The following is an 18,727-nucleotide window of genomic DNA, read 5'->3' on the forward strand; positions in this document are numbered from 1 at the left end:
GGATTCCCAAAAAGTTGGGACACTATACAAATCGTGAATAAAAACTGAATGCAATGATGTGGAGGCGCCAACTTCTAATATTTTATTCAGAATAGAACATAAATCACGGAACAAAAGTTAAAACTGTGAAAATGTACCATTTTAAGGGAAAAATATGAATTTCATGGCGTCAACAAATCCCCAAAAAGTTGGGACAAGGCCATTTTCCCCGCTGTGTGGCATCTCCCCTTCTTCTTACAACTCTCAGCAGACGTCTGGGGACCGAGGAGACCAGTTTCTCAGGTTTAGAAATAGGAATGCTCTCCCATTCTTGTCTAATACAGGCATCTAACTGTTCCATCGTCTTGGGCCTTCTTTGTTGCACCTTCCTCTTTATGATGCGCCAAATGTTCTCTATAGGTGACAGATCTGGACTGCAGACTGGCCATCTCAGTACCCGGATCCTTCTCCTACGCAGCCATGATGTTGTGATTGATGCAGAATGTGGTCTGGCATTATCTTGTTGAAAAATGCAGGGTCTTCCCTGAAAGAGATGACGTCTGGATGGGAGCAGATGTTGTTCTAGAACCTGAATATATTTTTCTGCATTGATGGTGCCTTTTCAGACATGCAAGCTGCCCATGCCACGCGCACTCATGCCACCCCATACCATCAGAGATGCAGGCTTCTGAACTGAGCGTTGATAACAACTTGGGTTGTCCTTGTCCTCTTTGGTCCGGATGACATGACGTCCCAGATTTCCAAAAAGAACTTTGAATCGTGACTCGTCTGACCACAGAACAGTATTCCATTTTGCCACACTCCATTTTAAATGATCCTTGGCCCAGTGAAAACGCCTGAGCTTGTGGATCTTGCTTAGAAATGGCTTCTTCTTTGCACTGTAGAGTTTCAGCTGGCAGCGGCGGATGGCACGGTGGATTGTGTTCACTGACAATGGTTTCTGGAAGTATTCCTGAGCCCATTCTGTGATTTCCTTTACAGTAGCATTCCTGTTTGTGGTGCAGTGTCGTGTAAGGGCCCGGAGATCACGGGCATCCAGTATGGTTTTACGGCAGGGGCGGGCTGGGCCGGGGGGCAGGGAGGCAATTGCCCCCCAGGCCGCCCGTCTAAAAAAAAAAAAAATATATTTTTTTTATTCTTCAGGGCCGCACCGCCGATCACCACAGGCGGCGCGGCCGGGCTGTGGGGCAGGGGAGGGAGAGGCGTGTCCCTCCCCTGTTCTTCTGATAGGCCGCAGGCACTAATGCCTGCAGCCTATCAGAGGCCGGCTCAGGCAGCGCGATGACGTCATTATCATCGCGACGCCTGAGCCGGCAGCACACACACACAGCAGGGACACAGGCCGGAAGAGGCTTGCATCGCTGCTGATGGAGGTAATTATTTATTTATTTTTTTCTTCTTTGCGGGGGGCTGGCACTATGGGGGGGAGATCTGGCACTATGGGGGGGGGGAGATCTGGCACTATGGGGGGGGGGAGATCTGGCACTATGGGGGGGGGGAGATCTGACACTATAGGGGGGAGATCTGGCACTATGGGGGGAGATCTGGCACTATGGGGGGGATCTGGCACTATAGGGGGGAGATCTGGCACTATAGGGGGGAGATCTGGCACTATGGGGGGGAGATCTGGCACTATGGGGGGGAGATCTGGCACTATGGGGGGAGATCTGGCACTATGGGGGGGAGATCTGGCACTATGGGGGGCACTATAGGGGGAGCTGGCACTATGGGGGCACTATAGGGGGAGCTGGCACTATGGGGGGACTATAGGGGGAGCTGGCACTATGGGGGGGACTATAGGGGGAGCTGGCACCATGGGGGGACTATAGGGGGAGCTGGCACTATGGGGGGACTATAGGGGGAGCTGGCACTATGGGGGGGGACTATAGGGGGAGCTGGCACTATGGGGGGACTATAGGGGGGGCTGGCACTATTGGGAGAGCTGACACTATGGGGGGGCTGGCACTATAGGGGGAGATGACACTATAGAGGGGCTGGAACTATTGGGAGAGCTGACACTATGGGGGGAGGGCTGGCACTATGAGGAGAGGGCTGGCACTATGGGGGGAGGGCTGGCACTATGGGGGGAGGGCTGGCACTATGAGGAGAGGGCTGGCACTATTGGGGGAGCTGGCACTATTGGAGGAGCTGGCACTGTGGGGGCATTTCTTACTGGCACATTATGGGGGGGCACCATGGGGGAGAGGAGCACTATGGGGGTAACTGGGGGCTCTAAACGGGCTTTTTTTTTTATTATTGGCACAATCTGGGGGGCACTATAGGGGAGAGAAGCACTATGGGGCATCTGGTGCTACTATAGGGGTATTATTTGGGGGCACTATGGGGAAGTGGGGGCTCTAAAGGGGCCTTTTGTATTGGAACATTATGGGGGGCACTATGGCATTTAGTAGCACTAAGGGGGCATTTTTTACTGGCACATTATGGAAGGCACTATAGGGGAGAGCGGCACTATGGGGCATCTGGTGCTACTATAGAAGCATTATTTGGGGGCACTATGGGGAAGTGGGGGCTCTAAAGGGGCTTTTTGTATTGGAACATTATGGGGGGCACTATGGCATTTGGTGGCACTAAGGGGGCATTTTTTACTGGCACATTATGGAAGGCACTATAGGGGAGAGCGGCACTATGGGGGAGTGGAGCACTATTGGGGCATATGGTGGCACTAAGAAGGGGCATTTTTTTACTGGTACATTGTGGGGGAGAGGAGCACTATAGGGGCATCTGCTGGGGGCACTAAGGGGCATTTTTTTTACTGGCATATTATGGGGACACTATGGGGAAGGGGGAGAGGAGCAGTATGAGGGCATTTACTGGGGCACTATATAGGGGTATTTTATACTGGCATACATTATGGGGACATTAGCGCAACTGCGGGCACTAAGCGGGGGTATTTCATGTACTGTCATATTATAGGGAAAATTAGTACTACTAGGGGGTATTATGGGGAGCTTTACTACTACTAGGGGCTATGAAGAACATGATTACTAGGGCACTAAAGGGGCATTATTACTACTAACTGTGCTCTGGCAGAGAATTATTTCTATTGGTGGGATTTTGGGGAGCACTGTTACTTTGGGGGGCACCCTGGCATAGTATCAGCTTAGCACAATTATTTTTGGGGGACATTATCTTTATACTATTAGTGTCTGGGCGCAGTTATTTTTTAGAGCACTGTGTGCCAATAATTGTTTAAGGGGGAGCTATCTGTGTGGTAGTAGTATTCACAGGGGTACTGTTTCTGCAGTATAGTATTGGGGGCACTATCTGTGTGGTAGCAGTATTTCCAGGCGGACTGTTTCTGCAGTATAGTATTGGGGGCACTATCTGTGTGGTAGCAGTATTTCCAGGCGGACTGTTTCTGCAGTATAGTATTGGGGGCATAGCGGGCACAGTATTGGGGGCACTATCTGTGTGGTAGCAGTATTTCCAGGCGGACTGTTTCTGAAGTATAGTATTGGGGGCACTATCTGTGTGGTAGCAGTATTTCCAGGCGGACTGTTTCTGCAGTATAGTATTGGGGGCACTATCTGTGTGGTAGCAGTATTTCCAGGCGGACTGTTTCTGCAGTATAGTATTGGGGGCACTATCTGTGTGGTAGCAGTATTTCCAGGCGGACTGTTTCTGCAGTATAGTATTGGGGGCACTATCTGTGTGGTAGCAGTATTTCCAGGCGGACTGTTTCTGCAGTATAGTATTGGGGGCATAGCGGGCACAGTATTGGGGGCACTATCTGTGTGGTAGTAGTATTTCCAGGCGGACTGTTTCTGCAGTATAGTATTGGGGGCATAGCGGGCACAGTATTGGGGGCACTATCTGTGTGGTAGTAGTATTTCCAGGCGGACTGTTTCTGCAGTATAGTATTGGGGGCATAGCGGGTACAGTATTGGGGGCACTATCTGTGTGGTAGTAGTATTTCCAGGGGGACTGTTTCTGCAGTATAGTATTGGGGGTGGCAGGAAACTAATGTCTGTTTCTCAATCTCTGCAGAGAAGGGAGATGGCAGAAAAATCATCATGGCGGTCTGGTCTGAATGGAGAAGATGAGGAAAGAGAATGTCTACAACAAAGGTGACATCACTGGATGTAAGAGGTAGGGGGCGCTATGTAGGAGAGGAGATGCTCCGGCTCCTCCCCCTGCCATTTGCAGAAGGAGGATTCAGAACTGGGTGAGGATGACGAAAGGGGGCAGCAGGCCACGGGCGGGTGACAGATGGTGGGGGAAACCACAGGCCTTGAGCAGGATCAGGGGGTGGGGGGAGAGCGGAGGAGCTTCCTGGCTGTAGCTTGTTATATAAGCAGGCAGTGCAGCCAGGACAGACCTCCCCTCTCCGTATGATGTGTAGAGACAGGCCGCAGCTATAGAATGTCAGCTGTACAGTGTTTGTTGGGAGTAGCCTATTATATGTAGGAGGGGCTTTTAATGATGGGCGGGGCTAAAAATGGGCCACTTGACTGGATTTGCCCCCCAGGACTAAGGCTGCCAGTCCTCCCCTGTTTTACGGCCTTGACCCTTACGCACAGAGATTGTTCCAGATTCTCGGACTCTTCGGATGATGTTATGCACAGTTGATGATGATAGATGCAAAGTCTTTGCAATGTTTCGCTGGGTAACACCTTTCTGATATTGCTCCACTATCTTTCCGCGCAACATTGTGGGAATTGTTGATCCTCTACCCATCTTGGCTTCTGAGAGACACGGCCGCTCTGAGAAGCTCTTTTTATACCCAATCATGTTGCCAATTGACCTAATTAGTGTTAATTGGTCTTCCAGCTCTTCGTTATGCTCAAATTCACTTTTTCCAGCCTCTTATTGCTACTTGTCCCAACTTTTTGGGGATTTGTTGACACCGTGAAATTTTGAATTAACGTATTTTTCCTTTAAAATGATACATTTACTCGGATTAAACGTTTGATCTGTCATCTACGTTCTATTACACATAACATATTGACATTTGCCGTCTCCACATCATTGCATTCAGTTTTTATTCACAATTTGTTTAGTGTCCCAACTTTTTTGGAATCCGGTTTGTAGTCGCCTCCTCCCCTCTTTAGAGGGAGAGTTAGAATGGAAAGAAGGGTTCCATTCTCTTTAACTGTAGCTCTGCCATGCTTGCTTCCACCTTCTGGTAAACCAGGTAAATTACACTTTAACATAACAGTTACTAACATTAGAAATGCCCAGTGTTTAGGACCTGAAATAAATGTACATGATGACACGAGATTAACCAATTGATCACTTCACATCGGGGCCATTTGTCCCCTTCCTGACCAGGCCTAATTTTGCAGATCTGACATATCTCACACTTTATGTGGTAAGAGTTTTGGAACTCTTTTACTTATCCAAGCCATTGTACTTCATGATAGTCAATATATTTTACAATTTTTTATGAAAAATTCCCAAATTTACCAAAATGTTTTAAAAATTCGTAATTTTCAAAATGTCTATTTCTCTGCTTTTAAAACAGAAAGTGATAAATCATAAAATATTTATTACTTAACATACCCCATATGTCTACTTTATGTTGGCATCATTTTGAAAATATCATTTTTTTTTAAGACGTTAGAAGGCTTAGAAGTTTAGAAGCAATTCTTCAAATTTTTCAGAAAATTGCCAAAACCCACTTTTTCAGGACCAGTTCAGGTCTTGTGGGGCTTGCATAGTGGATACCCCCATAGATGACCCCATTGTAGAAACTACACCCCTCAAGTTAATTAAAACTGATTTTACACACTTTGTTAACCCTTTAGGCGTTCCACAAGATTTAAAGGAAAATGGAGATCAAATTTTAAAATTTCACTTTTTGGACAGATTTTTTATCTTAATCCATTTTTTTCTTTAACACATCGAGGATTAATAGACAAACAAAACTCAATATTTATTACCCTGATTCTGTGGTTTACAGAAATACCCCACATGTGGTCGTAAACTGCTGTACGGGCACACGGCAGGGCGCAGAAGAAAAGGAGCGCCACATGGTTTTTGGAAGGCAGATTTGGCTAAACTGGTTTTTGGATGCCATGTCCCATTTGAAGCCCCCCTGATGCACCCTTACAGTAGAAACTCCCAAAAAGTGACTCCATTTTAGAAACTAGGGGATAAGGTGGCATTTTTATTGGTACTATTTTTGGGTACATATGATTTTTTGATCATTTATTATAACACTTTGTGGGGCAAGGTTGTTTTAGCACAGTTTTATTTATTTATTTTTACAGCGTTCACCTGAGGGGTTAGGTCATGAGACATTTTTATAGAGCAGATTGTAATGGACGCGGCGATACCTAATATATATACTTTTTCTTATTTATTTAAGTTTTACACAATAATAGCATTTTTGAAACAGAAAAATAATGTTTTAATGTGTTCATGTTCTGACACATAACTATAGTTTTTTATTTTTTAAATGATTTTCTTATGTAGGGGCTCATTTTTTTGCGGGATAAAGTGACGGTTTTATTGGCACAATTTTGTGAGACATACGCCTTTTTTGATCACTTGGTGTTGCACTTTTTGTGATGTAAGGTGACAAAAAAGCCTTTTTTTGACACTGTCTTTTTTGTGGTGTTTATTGGACTGGGTGGATCATGTGATATATTTATAGAGCCGACCGCCACGGACGCGGCAATACCAAATATGTCTATTTTATTTTATTTTTTTCTATTTTTAACTTTTTTTTTATTCCTTAGGGAATTTTATTTTTTTACATGTGAAACCTTTTTTTAATTTTTTTATTTTAACACTTTATTTTTTTATTTTTTATTTTACACTTTGCTTCCCTCTATAAGGTTATACAAGACCTCTGGGGGACATTTAACTTCACTTCTTTTTTATTTTTTTGCACTATTGATTTCTCCTGTAACTGGGGCTGACATAGTAGCCCAAGTTACAGGGGAAATACACCCCCCAGAGAGGCTGTACAGCGATATACTGTCCTGTACAGCCTCTGTGAAAGACCCGACAGCTTCTGCACTCACCCGGCTCCGAAGGTCACATGACCGCCGGGCCGGAACAGGAAGTGCATAGCCCTTCCTGCTCTGTATACACAGCACTCGCAAGAGCATATAATCTCCATAAGCATTCTGCACCTCTGGAGCACCACAGAAGGAAATGTGTTTCCGAGGTACCAGTCGGAACCAAATCCGAGTTTGGTTCCAAGTTTCAAAGTAGCTTTCCACTTTAAAAGTCAACTACCAAAGTTATTCAGCAAAATCTCGCACGATTTATGAATAACTGACTTCGGCTAATCAGAGCCCCTACATATTAATACTGTACGAATCCCCACACAGTATTAATCCAAAGTTTTGAACGAAGCAAATTCGGATGTAGCATCTGAAGCTCGCTTCGCTCATCAGTAGTTGCAATGATTGACAGCTAGATCTGGACAAGAGAGGGAAGAGATTGGGGTGAGAGATAACTGTAGGGTGTCGATGAGTTACTGGGAGTTAATGGTGTGTAGGTTTCTGTAGGTGTGAAAGGTAGAATTATCATGAGAAGAGATCTTTATAGTAAAGGAAAGAAGATTGTGGACAGAAAGGGGGAACAGTCATTTGACAAAGTCAGAGATTGAGTAGAGGCGGAAGAAGACTAGAGCAAGCGTATTGCCGTCTTTGTGCGTGGCAGAAAAAGTGAGTTGTAAGAGGCCGAGAGAGGAGGTTATAGAAAGAAAGTGAGAGGCTGGTGGGAGAATCGTCATGGGGAATGTTAAAATCACCCATAATAAGAGTTGGTGATTCAGATGATAGGAAGTGAGGAAGCCAGGCATAAAAGTGGTCGAGGAACTGGTGGAGGAACCTGTGTGGCGATAGACAACAGCCACTCGCAGGGGGAGTGGGTGGAAGAATCTGATGATGTGAACCTCAAAAAAGGGAAATATGAGAGAGGGTACAGGAGAAATTACCTGAAATGTGCACTGTGTAGAAAGTAGTATGCCTACTCTTCCACTAGGGCTGCAACGAGTACTCGATTAAATCGAGTAATTCGACACCAAAAAGTTTGTTTGTGTCACGTGGCCACTGAGCGGGAGTGAAGCGCTTGCTATTACTCCCACTCCATGGTCTCCCGCTGGCCCGCAATGCGTTCAGAATACTCACTTTCCAGCAGGGGGCCTCCAGACACTCCAAAGCACTTCCATGGTTCCACGCTGCACTGACCTCCTGACATACGCACGCCGCGACCTGACGCGCTGTGTGACGTCAGGCCCTGAGCAGTGTGGAACGATGGAGTGTTGGCGGCGCCTCTGCTGGAAATATAAGTTGGTGACACTGAGGCGGTGGGGGTGCGACTAAGGCCGGGCACCCGGAGTGCACAGTGTCATAACAACCAATGACGCTGTGCACTCCGGTTGTCAGTAGGAGGGTAGGCTGGGCTTTAAAGGACAGTGCATCCGTGGTTTAACTGAAGTGTGGCCCGGCCTTGGGGGGGATGGCACAAGGGGAGCAGAGAATATGACACAAGGGGTAGAGACAATGGCACAAGGGGGAGAGATACTGGCACAAGGGGGAGTGGAGCTGATGGCACTGGGTGGGGAGAGCTGAAGGCACTGGGGTCGGGGAGAGCTGATGGCACTGGAGTGGGGGAGAGCTGATGGCACTGGGTTGGGGGAGAGCAGAAGGCACTGGGGTGGGGGAGAGCTGATGGCACTGGGGTGGGGGAGAGCTGAAGGCACTGGGGTGTGGGAGAGCTGATGGCACTGGGTGGGGAGAGCTGATTGCACTGGGTGGGGAGAGCTGAAGGCACTGGGGGAGTGGAGCTGATGGCACTTGGGGAATGGAGCTGATGGGACTAGAGTGGGGGAGAACTGATGGAACTGGGGTGGGGGAGAGCTGATGGCACTGGGCTGGGAGAGAGCTGATGGCACTGGGGGAGTGGAGCTGAAGGCACTAAGGGAATGGAGCTGATGGCACAGGGGGGAAGCTGATGTCACTGGGGGAATGAAGGGTGTTGGGGACTGATGGCAGGGGGTCTGATGAGTTTTTATAAAGGAAAACAGTCTATTAATTCATTTTTTCCTATTAGCGTACTCAAAAGTAAAAATAATCGGTAGAATACTCGATTCCTAAAATTTACGTTAGCTGCAGCTCTATCCTCCACCATACCTGTTATCAGGTCTGGGAGTACAGTAAAAGTGTAGCCCACCATAGGATAGAGAAGCAGGGGAAGCAGCGTCAGAATGTTGAAGCCAAGTTTCTGTGATGGGCAGCAAGTTAAGAGATTTTGAAAGGAAGAAGTCATGGACTGTGGGGAGTTTGTTGCGTACCGTCCGAGAGTTCCAGAGAGCACAGTTAAAAGAGACAGGGGAAGACATCCAACGACTATTAATAAGATTTCCAGGGTTTCTTTGTGTGGCCGCTGTAGTTAGAAAAAGGGGATGGAGGGGTGGCTTGGTTTGGTGAAATGTCGCCTGCAGCTAATAGTAGGAGAATAGAAACAGCAGATGATTGAGTGATTTGTGAGGCTGTTTTATGCTACGCCATGGAAAAAGATAGGTCAGGGTGATGTATGAGTGTAAAAAGTATATGTGAACTGAATATGGGTGAGGGAAGGAGGGACTAATGTGGAGAGAAGGGAAAAAGGGTGGAAGTTGTGGATGAGTTTAAAGGTAGACAGCTGTAATGATAATGTAAGCCATGTACCGGGGTGAGCTCCCCAGTATACAACGAAGTCACGAACAAGGAAAACAACTCCAATACCAGCTTTTGCTAAAACAGAAGTTTACTTAAGCGTGGTAATGAACACAACCACAAATGCTGGGAACATGCAATACATTTACATACACCCAGCCCGAAGGCTGAGACCCTCCGATGGATGCAGGAGGAAAGCGTGGTCATTTACCTACTGGCGGGCACAACTAAACTGCCACACCTTACCTATTATTACCCTAAAAAAACAAGAATAATTGTATGGGTGTGTGGTAGGGGCTAGCCTGCGGTGCAGCACAACAGCTTACAATCTTCCAAAGCTCTACAGTATTCCCCCTCCCATAACTGGTCTTGTAGCATGTGCCTGAGTATTCCTCCTGAGCAAAGCGTCAGCCTGGCTTGAGTTTGTGGGAAATTTATCAGCTCTCCAGTGTGAAATGTCCCTTTAAATTATGGAGTCCTTGCAATGAACAATAGCAACATTTGTGGCCTGGCACAAACAGAGACCATATCTAACTAACTGCAGGCCTGGTCTCAGTCTCTAGGCGCAAACACTGTAATGAGGTGCGTGCACGATCTTACCGCCCGGGTCTGCTCTGCATCTGCTGGTGACTCTGAACAGAACAAATGCCTCTCCAAAAAGCATGCAGTCCCGCAGTGTATGTAGCTTTGCTCCTCAGCTGTCATCAGCATTCCAGGAAGCAATCCTCGTTCCTCTGGACAGGATCAGTGTCTTGGACACGATAAGCTTCACTTAACTGCTGCTCTGGTTACTGAGGTATGCTCTCATACCTGGATGCCGTCCTCTGCTCACACAGTTCCTCAGTCTCAGCTCCCTCTAAGATGGCTGCTTCTTTTCTCTTCCTCTCAAGGCTGTGTGTAACTCCACCTCTCATGAATATGGAAATATATGCAGTCTGTAGCTGTGTTTAGGAAACAGCGGCATCTTGTGGCCAAACAGTAGAATGTCAGTCCAGATTATTTAATGTAATGTACACAAACAGTGTTCAGACAAGGAGAGCTGTTTCTCCATCTCACAATAAGAACAGTGAACATAGTGAAAAAATACTGAAGCATACCTGAGCTGTGAGCAACTTTGTGTAAGTCACATAGCATCCCTGTCTCCTGCAGATATAGCTCTGGGACAATGGCATACATGTACTTCACTGGTGGGATATTTCCCTGATTCCCTGTCCCCCCTTCCCTCCTCTGCTCGGTGGGGTGTTTCCCGAAGCTTGACAATATACCGTAGCTCTGGCACAATGTCGTACATGTACATCACTGGTGGGATATAGCTCCGGCACAATGCCGTACATGTACCTCATTGTGGCTGTGAGCTCTCCACCCCTAGTAACAGCCAGGATCAGATGAAGCTTCCATCTCCGACGTTTACCCCTGATGCACCTTGGTCAGTACTGGTCGCAGTGCAAGCAAATAGAGGGGCCTGACTGGGAAATAATGACTGTGTAGTAGAAACCAGTCATTAGCTTCCGCAGGTACGCCCTGACACGTAGTATAAATATATGACAAAACATTATGGTTTAAAAATGGAAACCTCATCTAATGCGATAGAAAAGGAAAAGTAATAAAGTAAAACAAGTAATCATAATACTTACACCACGGCCCAAGAGATGCAAGAAATGACTGCAGTGAATTTATAGTAACAGTAAACTGCATAAAAATGTAAAAGAATAAAATAAATGTCTCCTGCAACGTTATCTAATCTCCCTGTTACCTACGGTGCTGAAGTGCTTGATACCAACACCTTGGTGGCCTAGGGCAGTAAAACAGGTTAAAGAGGTATTCTATCTTTCAGAAATAATCTTATAGTTTAAATATCCCTCTCCTTTTCCATGCCGATGGTCCCAAGCTCCTCTGAGGGGTCTTGTTTACTTTGATGACCTGTAGATATGATCACGCTAAAATGCCACATAATAAAGGGATTGTCTGATCTCCACAAAATTTTTTTAGCGCCAGTAAACTTTTTTAAAGGGAAAAAAAAACCTCCTTCACCTGTTGAGTGCTGCACCATTCCAGCCCCAAGGTTCTTGTCACTGCTCCATATGGTCCCTAACTCCCCGGCAAACCGGAAGGAAAGCTATCTCATCTGTGGACCACTGCAACCTGCCTCAGCGGTGACATATCTCTGAGAGGAGGGGACATCTTAATTTCCAATTCGCCAGGAGGCAAAAAGAACAGAGATGGGAACCTAAAAGCTGGAGTGGAGTAGAATTCAGTAGGTGAGTGGGGTTTTGTTTCTTACCACATAGTTCTTACTCCCACTAATCTAGTGGATGGGTGATAAGGTAAATATTTTTGGTCAGAATGCCAAAGCATTATGTATTCAAAGTACTAAATAGACACGCATTATATGAATATCAGATCCGTCAACAGCAACTTCACAGTTTTATCAAAAACAGATCCATTAGGTTCAACCAGATGAGGGGAAAGGTAGAAGGTGAAAGTAGAATGTGTGGGGTGTTCTTCTAATTGACAAGATTTCAAGTTATTCCTGCTGCCATCATGAGGACCTTCTTGACCTCCTGGTTTCTTATACTGTAGATAAGTGGATTCAGCATAGGCGTTATCACTGTATAGAAGACAGAGACCACCTTGTCCCGTTTACTAAAGTCACTGGTGGGAGACCGTAAATAGATGAAGAATACAGAACCATACAAGATGGAAACTGACGTAAGATGAGCAGAACATGTACTGAAGATCTTCCTCCTGCCCTCTGCCGATTTCATATGGAGGATAGAAGAAACAATGAACATGTATGAGACCAAGATGGTCAACAAGGACCCAATTCCACATGAGGAGATGATGAATACAGTCACCATGTCACAGGTGAAGGTATCTGAGCAGGACAGTTTAAGCAGGGGAAGGACATCACAGTAGAAGTGGGCTATGTGGTGAGATCCACAGAACTCTAGACTAAACACACAGCTAGTCTGTGCTAATGACTGCAAGAAGCCAAGAGCGAAGGAGAAGAGGACAAGACACCAACACCTCTTCTTGGTCATTATGGAGACGTAGTGGAGGGGGTGGCAGATGGCAGCATATCTGTCATAGGACATGTTAGAGAGAAGAAACGCCTCGGTAGCTGCCATGGCAGCAAAGAAAAAGAACTGGAGAGTGCAACCAGTAAAGGAGATGTCCTTCTTCATGGATACAAGGTCAAAAAGCATCTTAGGAGTTATGATTGATGAATAGAGGAGGTCCACCACAGAAAGGTAACTCAAGAAGAAGTACATGGGAGTGTGAAGCCTGGAACTTTTCAGGACAAGAGCCACCATGCCAAGATTACCCACTAATGTCACCAAGTAGACCTTCAAGAAAAATATGAAAAGAATTGGGACCAGGGTTGCATCATCCGTTATTCCTGAAAATGAAAACAATACTAGGTGGGTCTTGTTTGTGGTGTCCATTGTGCAAAAGTTCCTCTAAACCTCAAAGCATGATTTACGGCATGGGTGCACAAGTTTGGCTGGTCAGAGGGCCTTACTATCGGGTTGTACCCCGCAGTACAATGGAGGTGACTGAAGAGTAGAGAATTGTCCACTATCTAAATCAGAATGCATCAGACCATTCGAAGTGTGGACATATTCACTATCATGTGGCAGCTATTTTCATGAGTTGTAGGTCAGCAGACATGGACTGAATGGGAACTTAAAAGCACAGTAGGTTTTCCTCCATATGAATCTGGATGCCATTTTTTATTCACATCCTGCAGCTGACATGGATATAATACTTAAAAAGAATTAAAAAAAATATTTCCAGAAACATTTTTTTTACATTTTAAAATTGAGTAAAACACTGCTTTTGACCAAACTGACCTTCAATTCTTTCTCAGTTTTTTCTCTCTCAGTTACTGCCCACCCCCTGACCATCTTATGAACTCTGACCCTCCTGAAATTGTGTACCAGACACATCAGCTTTAGGAATCCTGATGGTATGAATTATTACAATTTATGCTCACATAAACATTGGATCTGATGATGGTTATGGTGATGGGTCTGATCATGGGTCTAGTGAAGGACTTGGTGATGGGTCAATTTCTTTACCCTGTTAATGTTTTCTTCATGGTGGGATGAACTTTAGTTACTACACTGAGCTCAACATTGGGACATCTACACCTACAATCAGTGATTAGTCATGTACGCAGGATGGACTCACCATTTCTGGTCATGGTTAAATGTTCTTTTCTGGGGTGTCATTGAATCATATGTTTTACGTGCTCTTCGCTACGAGATGTCATTTCCATTTACCACCATATTTATAGCAAACAAGGTGCCCCAGGAGGAGGATCCTCTTCAGCTCTGGGCTTTACTGCTAATTGTAGAAGCCAATTAGTGACTCGTTCACTGTGATTGTTCATTGTGTCCTCGCATCTGCAGCTGGAAATATTGATTTATTTCCACATTTTCAAACTTCAGACAACAGTGCAAGTTACCAGTAGAGATGAATGAACCAGTCGAGATTCATTTCGGATCCTGTTCACTGAATTTTTGAAAAAGTTGGTTCAGAACCAAATCGGTTTGGGCAGAACCAAAGTTGCTCCAGTTGCCCTGAAAGTTGGTATAAAACCTCCTCTAGCCTCCTAGGAAAAACTTGTTATCTCTTTTCATTTATACTTTTTGGTACATCACCGGATCTGCAGAAAAGCCCTTGCCCTGCGCGATTCACGGAAGGGCAAGGTAGAGCATGAAATGCTCCAATGCTCATTTCAGATGGTCTATCTGGGTGAAGGAGGGGATATGTCCGGGTTGAACTCTGAACCCGGACAACCCCCTTTTAAATTGAAAGACCTCCTGAAATAAAAAATTTTTTATTGCGACCATGTGGAAACTGAATATATGTAAACAGACAAATGCTCTGTAAATATGAAGCACTCCTCCCAGTAAGCCATGGTGAGGTTGGCGAGGGATGGCGAATATTTAGCCCCCATTGAAACACCCCTGATCTGCAAATAAAACCTATTGTCAAAACTGAATAGTTAGAAGTCCTGAGCAGTGTAGTCACCTCCACTATATAGTCCACAAAATCTGTCGAGTGGCAACTATACCTGTGCAGGTGATATTCCATTGCAAGGAGGGCTATGTTATGCGGGATGGAGGGATAGAGGGAGATCACATCAAGGGTTATCCAGATGTAATCTTCACTCCAGGATTTGTTATAGAATGCCTTCAGGACATCCGATGTATCCAGGAAAAAACCTGTTAGTCTCCTAACTAACGGTTGGAGAATGGCATCTAGCCATTCTCCTAGTCTTTCGAATAGCGACCCAATACCCGACACTATAGGGTGGAGGGGGTACCTCTTTTTTGTGTGTCTTAGGGAGGGCATTGTCACGGAAGGTGTGCAGGAAACTAGAAAACAAAACACAAAATGAATATACGACTGACTGGATCCAAAACTAAGGAACAAAAAGGGAGAGCCCTGCATCAGACCTGGCTCTCTCCCTGACTGCTCAGCCTATGCAAAAATCCCAATGGTAGATGATCGCATATCCTCGTACCTCGACTGTATAACACCTGAACACCCTATAATAGTGAGGGGACACGACCACCGGCTCCCTACACTAGATACGGAGGGAGTCAGGGTCACCTGGGATCCAGCAAACAGAAAAACACAAATGAAAGCACAAAACTTATCTTGTAGAAGACTCAGAAGTAGAAACAGCATGCACACACTCCAGGAAGTAATATAAACCGCAAAGTGATGCACTATGGGAAAAGGATTTAAAAGGATGCAATCAGTGCAACTACATGACAGCTGAGAGAGGCTAACGAGATGAGAAAATGAAAGTAAAACAAAGGAACCTCAAGGAGGAGGTTCTAGACGTCTGTCAGAGCTTCTCAGATGTCTGGTGGTGACAGTACCCCTCCTTCTACGAGTGGACTCCGGACACTCAGAGCCCACCTTCTCAGGATGGGACCTATGGAAAGCCCTGATGAGACGAGTGGTCTTAATGTCCGTCACTGGGACCCACATCCTCTCCTCAGGACCATAACCCTCCCAATGAACGAGGTACTGGAGAGAACCGCGGACAACACGAGAATCCACAATCCTAGAGACCTGAAATTCAAGATTACCATCAACCACAATCGGAGGAGGAGGCAAAGACGAGGGTACAATGGGTTGGACATAAGGTTTTAATAAGGACTTATGAAAAACATTATGGATCTTCCAAGTCTGAGGAAGATCAAGACGGTAGGCAACAGGATTGATGACGGACAAGATTTTGTAAGGCCCAATAAACTTAGGACCCAACTTCCAGGAGGGAACCTTCAATTTGATATTCTTAGTAGACAACCACACCAGATCACCAACATTCTGGTCCGGACCAGGCACACGTCTCTTATCCGCCACACGCTTATATCTCTCACTCATGCTCTTTAGATTATCCTGAATCTTTTGCCAAATAGAGGACAAAGACGAGCAGAAACTGTCCTCATCAGGTAAACCAGAAGACCCCTCTCCAGAGAATGTCCCAAACTGCGGATGAAACCCATATGCACCAAAAAATGGTGACTTATCAGAGGACTCCTGACGACGGTTATTTAAAGCAAACTCAGCAAAGGACAAAAAAGAACACCAATCCTCCTGATTCTCCGCCACAAAACAGCGCAGATATGTCTCCAGATTCTGATTGACGTGCTCTGTCTGGCCATTCGACTGCGGGTGGAAAGCAGAAGAGAATGACAAGCGAACCCCCAAGCGAGAACAGAAAGCCTTCCAGAATCTGGAAACAAACTGCGTGCCCCTATCAGAGACTATGTCTGAAGGAATACCGTGCAATTTGACAATGTGATCAATAAATGCCTGCGCCAGCGTCTTAGCATTGGGCAAGCCAGGAAAAGGGATGAAATGCACCATTTTGCTAAAACGGTCCACCACCACCAGAATCACAGTCTCCCCCGAGGAACGATACAGGTCCGTAATGAAGTCCATGGACAGATGTGTCTAAGAACGGGAAGGAATGGGTAAGGGAAGGAGAGGACCTGATGGCCGTGAATGAGGGACTTTGGCACGAGCGCAGGTCTCGCAGGCTGCCACAAAACCCTCAACCGACTTACGAAGCGCCGGCCACCAGAATCTCCGAGCGATGAGATCCACTGTGGCTCTTGCCCCCGGGTGCCTAGCAAGGACAGTATCGTGGTGTTCGTTAAAAATCTTGTGTCTTAAAGCGAGAGGCACAAACAACCTCCCAGGAGGACAAAGATCAGGAGCTTCTAACTGGGCTACCTGAACCTCTGCCTCTAATTCAGGATAAAGAGCAGAGACCACCACACCTTCAGCCAAAATGGGACCCGGGTCTTCAAAATTCCCACCTCCCGGAAAACAACGTGACAGGGCATCCGCCTTCACATTCTTAACCCCAGGGCGGAACGTGACAACAAAATTAAACCTGGAAAAGACCATCTGGCCTGTCTCGGGTTCAGACGCTTGGCTGACTCCAAGTAGGCCAGATTCTTATGGTCAGTAAACACAATTTGATGGCCAACAACTCCCTATCTCCCCCACATCGTAATTTCTCTCTGCGGAGGAGACTTTCTTCGAGAAAAAGGCACACGGTCGCCATTTGGCAGGAGAGGGACCCTGAGACAAGACCGCACCCACACCCACCTCAGAAACATCAACCTCAACTATGAAGGGTAGAGAAATATCAGGTTGTACCAAGATGGGAGCGGAAGCAAAACTCTCCTTGATATTAGAAAAGGCCTTACGCGCCTCTACCGACCAGGAGGAAAAATCTACCCCCTTTCTAGTCATATCAGTGAGTGGTTTAACAACAGAGGAATAATTCAAAATAAACTTCCTGTAATAATTGGCAAAGCCCAAAACACGCATCAGCGCCTTCTGCTTCTAAGGAAGCTCCCAGTCAAGCACAACGCGGACCTTCTCGGGGTCCATGCGAAAACCAGAAGCGGAGAGAAGAAACCCCAGAAATTGAATTTCTGGAACCGCAAACACACATTTCTCCAGTTTAGCGTACAATTTATTCTCCCGCAGGATGAGCAAGACCTGACGTAGGTGGTCCTTATGAGTTTTGAAATCAGGAGAAAAAATCAAAATGTCATCCAGATACACTAATACATATTTCCCCATTAAATGATAAAAAATGCTGTTCACAAAATGCTGAAAAACGGCTGGGGCATTCATCAAACCAAAAGGCATAACCAAATTCTCAAAATGGCCCTCAGGGGTATTGAAGGCCGTCTTCCATTCGTCTCCTTCTCTGACCCTGACCAGGTTGTATGCCCCTCTTAGATCCAACTTGGAAAAAACTTTAGCCCCAACAATCTGGTTAAACAGGTCCGGGATCAAAGGAAGCGGATAAGGGTCACGAATTGTGATACTGTTCAGCTCCCTGAAATCCAGACATGGTCTTAAAGAACCATCTTTTTTCTTAACAAAGAAAAAACCAGCGGCAACAGGTGACTTCGAGGGTCGTATGTGTCCCTTTCTCAGACTCTCAGAGATATAAGCACGCATAGCGACCCTTTCAGGTTGGGAGAGATTGTATAAACGAGATTTAGGCAGCTTGGCGCCTGGGGTGAGATTAATAGGGCAATCGTACTCCCTGTGCGGGGGCAAGTCCTGAACACCACTCTCAGAGAAGACATCCGAAAATTCTGAGAGAAAAGATGGTACAGTCTTAGTAGAAACCTCAAAAACAGATGTCGTGAGGCAATTCTCTCTGCAAAAGTCACTCCAACCATTTATTTGCCTCGCTTGCCAATAAATAGTGGGGTTATGTTTAGTGAGCCAGGGCAGCCCCAACACTAGAGGAGTAGGCAATCCGCTAAGGACGAAACATGACACATCCTCAACATGAGCATCACTCACAATCAAACGGATATTGTGAACTATGCCCTTTAATGATTTCTGAGAAAGTGGAGCGGAATCAATAGCAAAAACAGGTATATCCTTTCCCAAAGTGCATACCTGGAAACCATGAGTTATAGTAAATTGATTATAAATGAGATTTACAGCTGCTCCACTATCTACAAAAATATCACAAAAAATGTTCTTGCTCTCTAGCGCCACCCTGGCAGGTAGGACAA

At 45.9% G+C, this 18,727-nt stretch overlaps 1 protein-coding gene across 1 annotated transcript in view; it reads right to left on the minus strand.

The window, feature by feature from the left end:
* The window catches only part of LOC122929163 (olfactory receptor 5B12-like), a 43,278-nt gene extending 30,194 nt beyond the window's left edge, over positions 1-13,084 (minus strand). Inside the window, exons 1-2 of the mRNA XM_044282671.1 lie at positions 12,176-13,084; positions 9,960-10,001 (exon numbers count right to left, since the gene is read on the minus strand). Of these exons, the coding sequence (XP_044138606.1) occupies positions 9,960-10,001; positions 12,176-13,084 (951 nt within the window). The remainder of the gene's footprint in view (positions 1-9,959; positions 10,002-12,175) is intronic.
* Positions 13,085-18,727: the final 5,643 nt, after the last annotated feature.

Source organism: Bufo gargarizans, chromosome 2, assembly GCF_014858855.1.
Source record: "Bufo gargarizans isolate SCDJY-AF-19 chromosome 2, ASM1485885v1, whole genome shotgun sequence".
Classification (NCBI taxonomy): domain Eukaryota; kingdom Metazoa; phylum Chordata; class Amphibia; order Anura; family Bufonidae; genus Bufo; species Bufo gargarizans.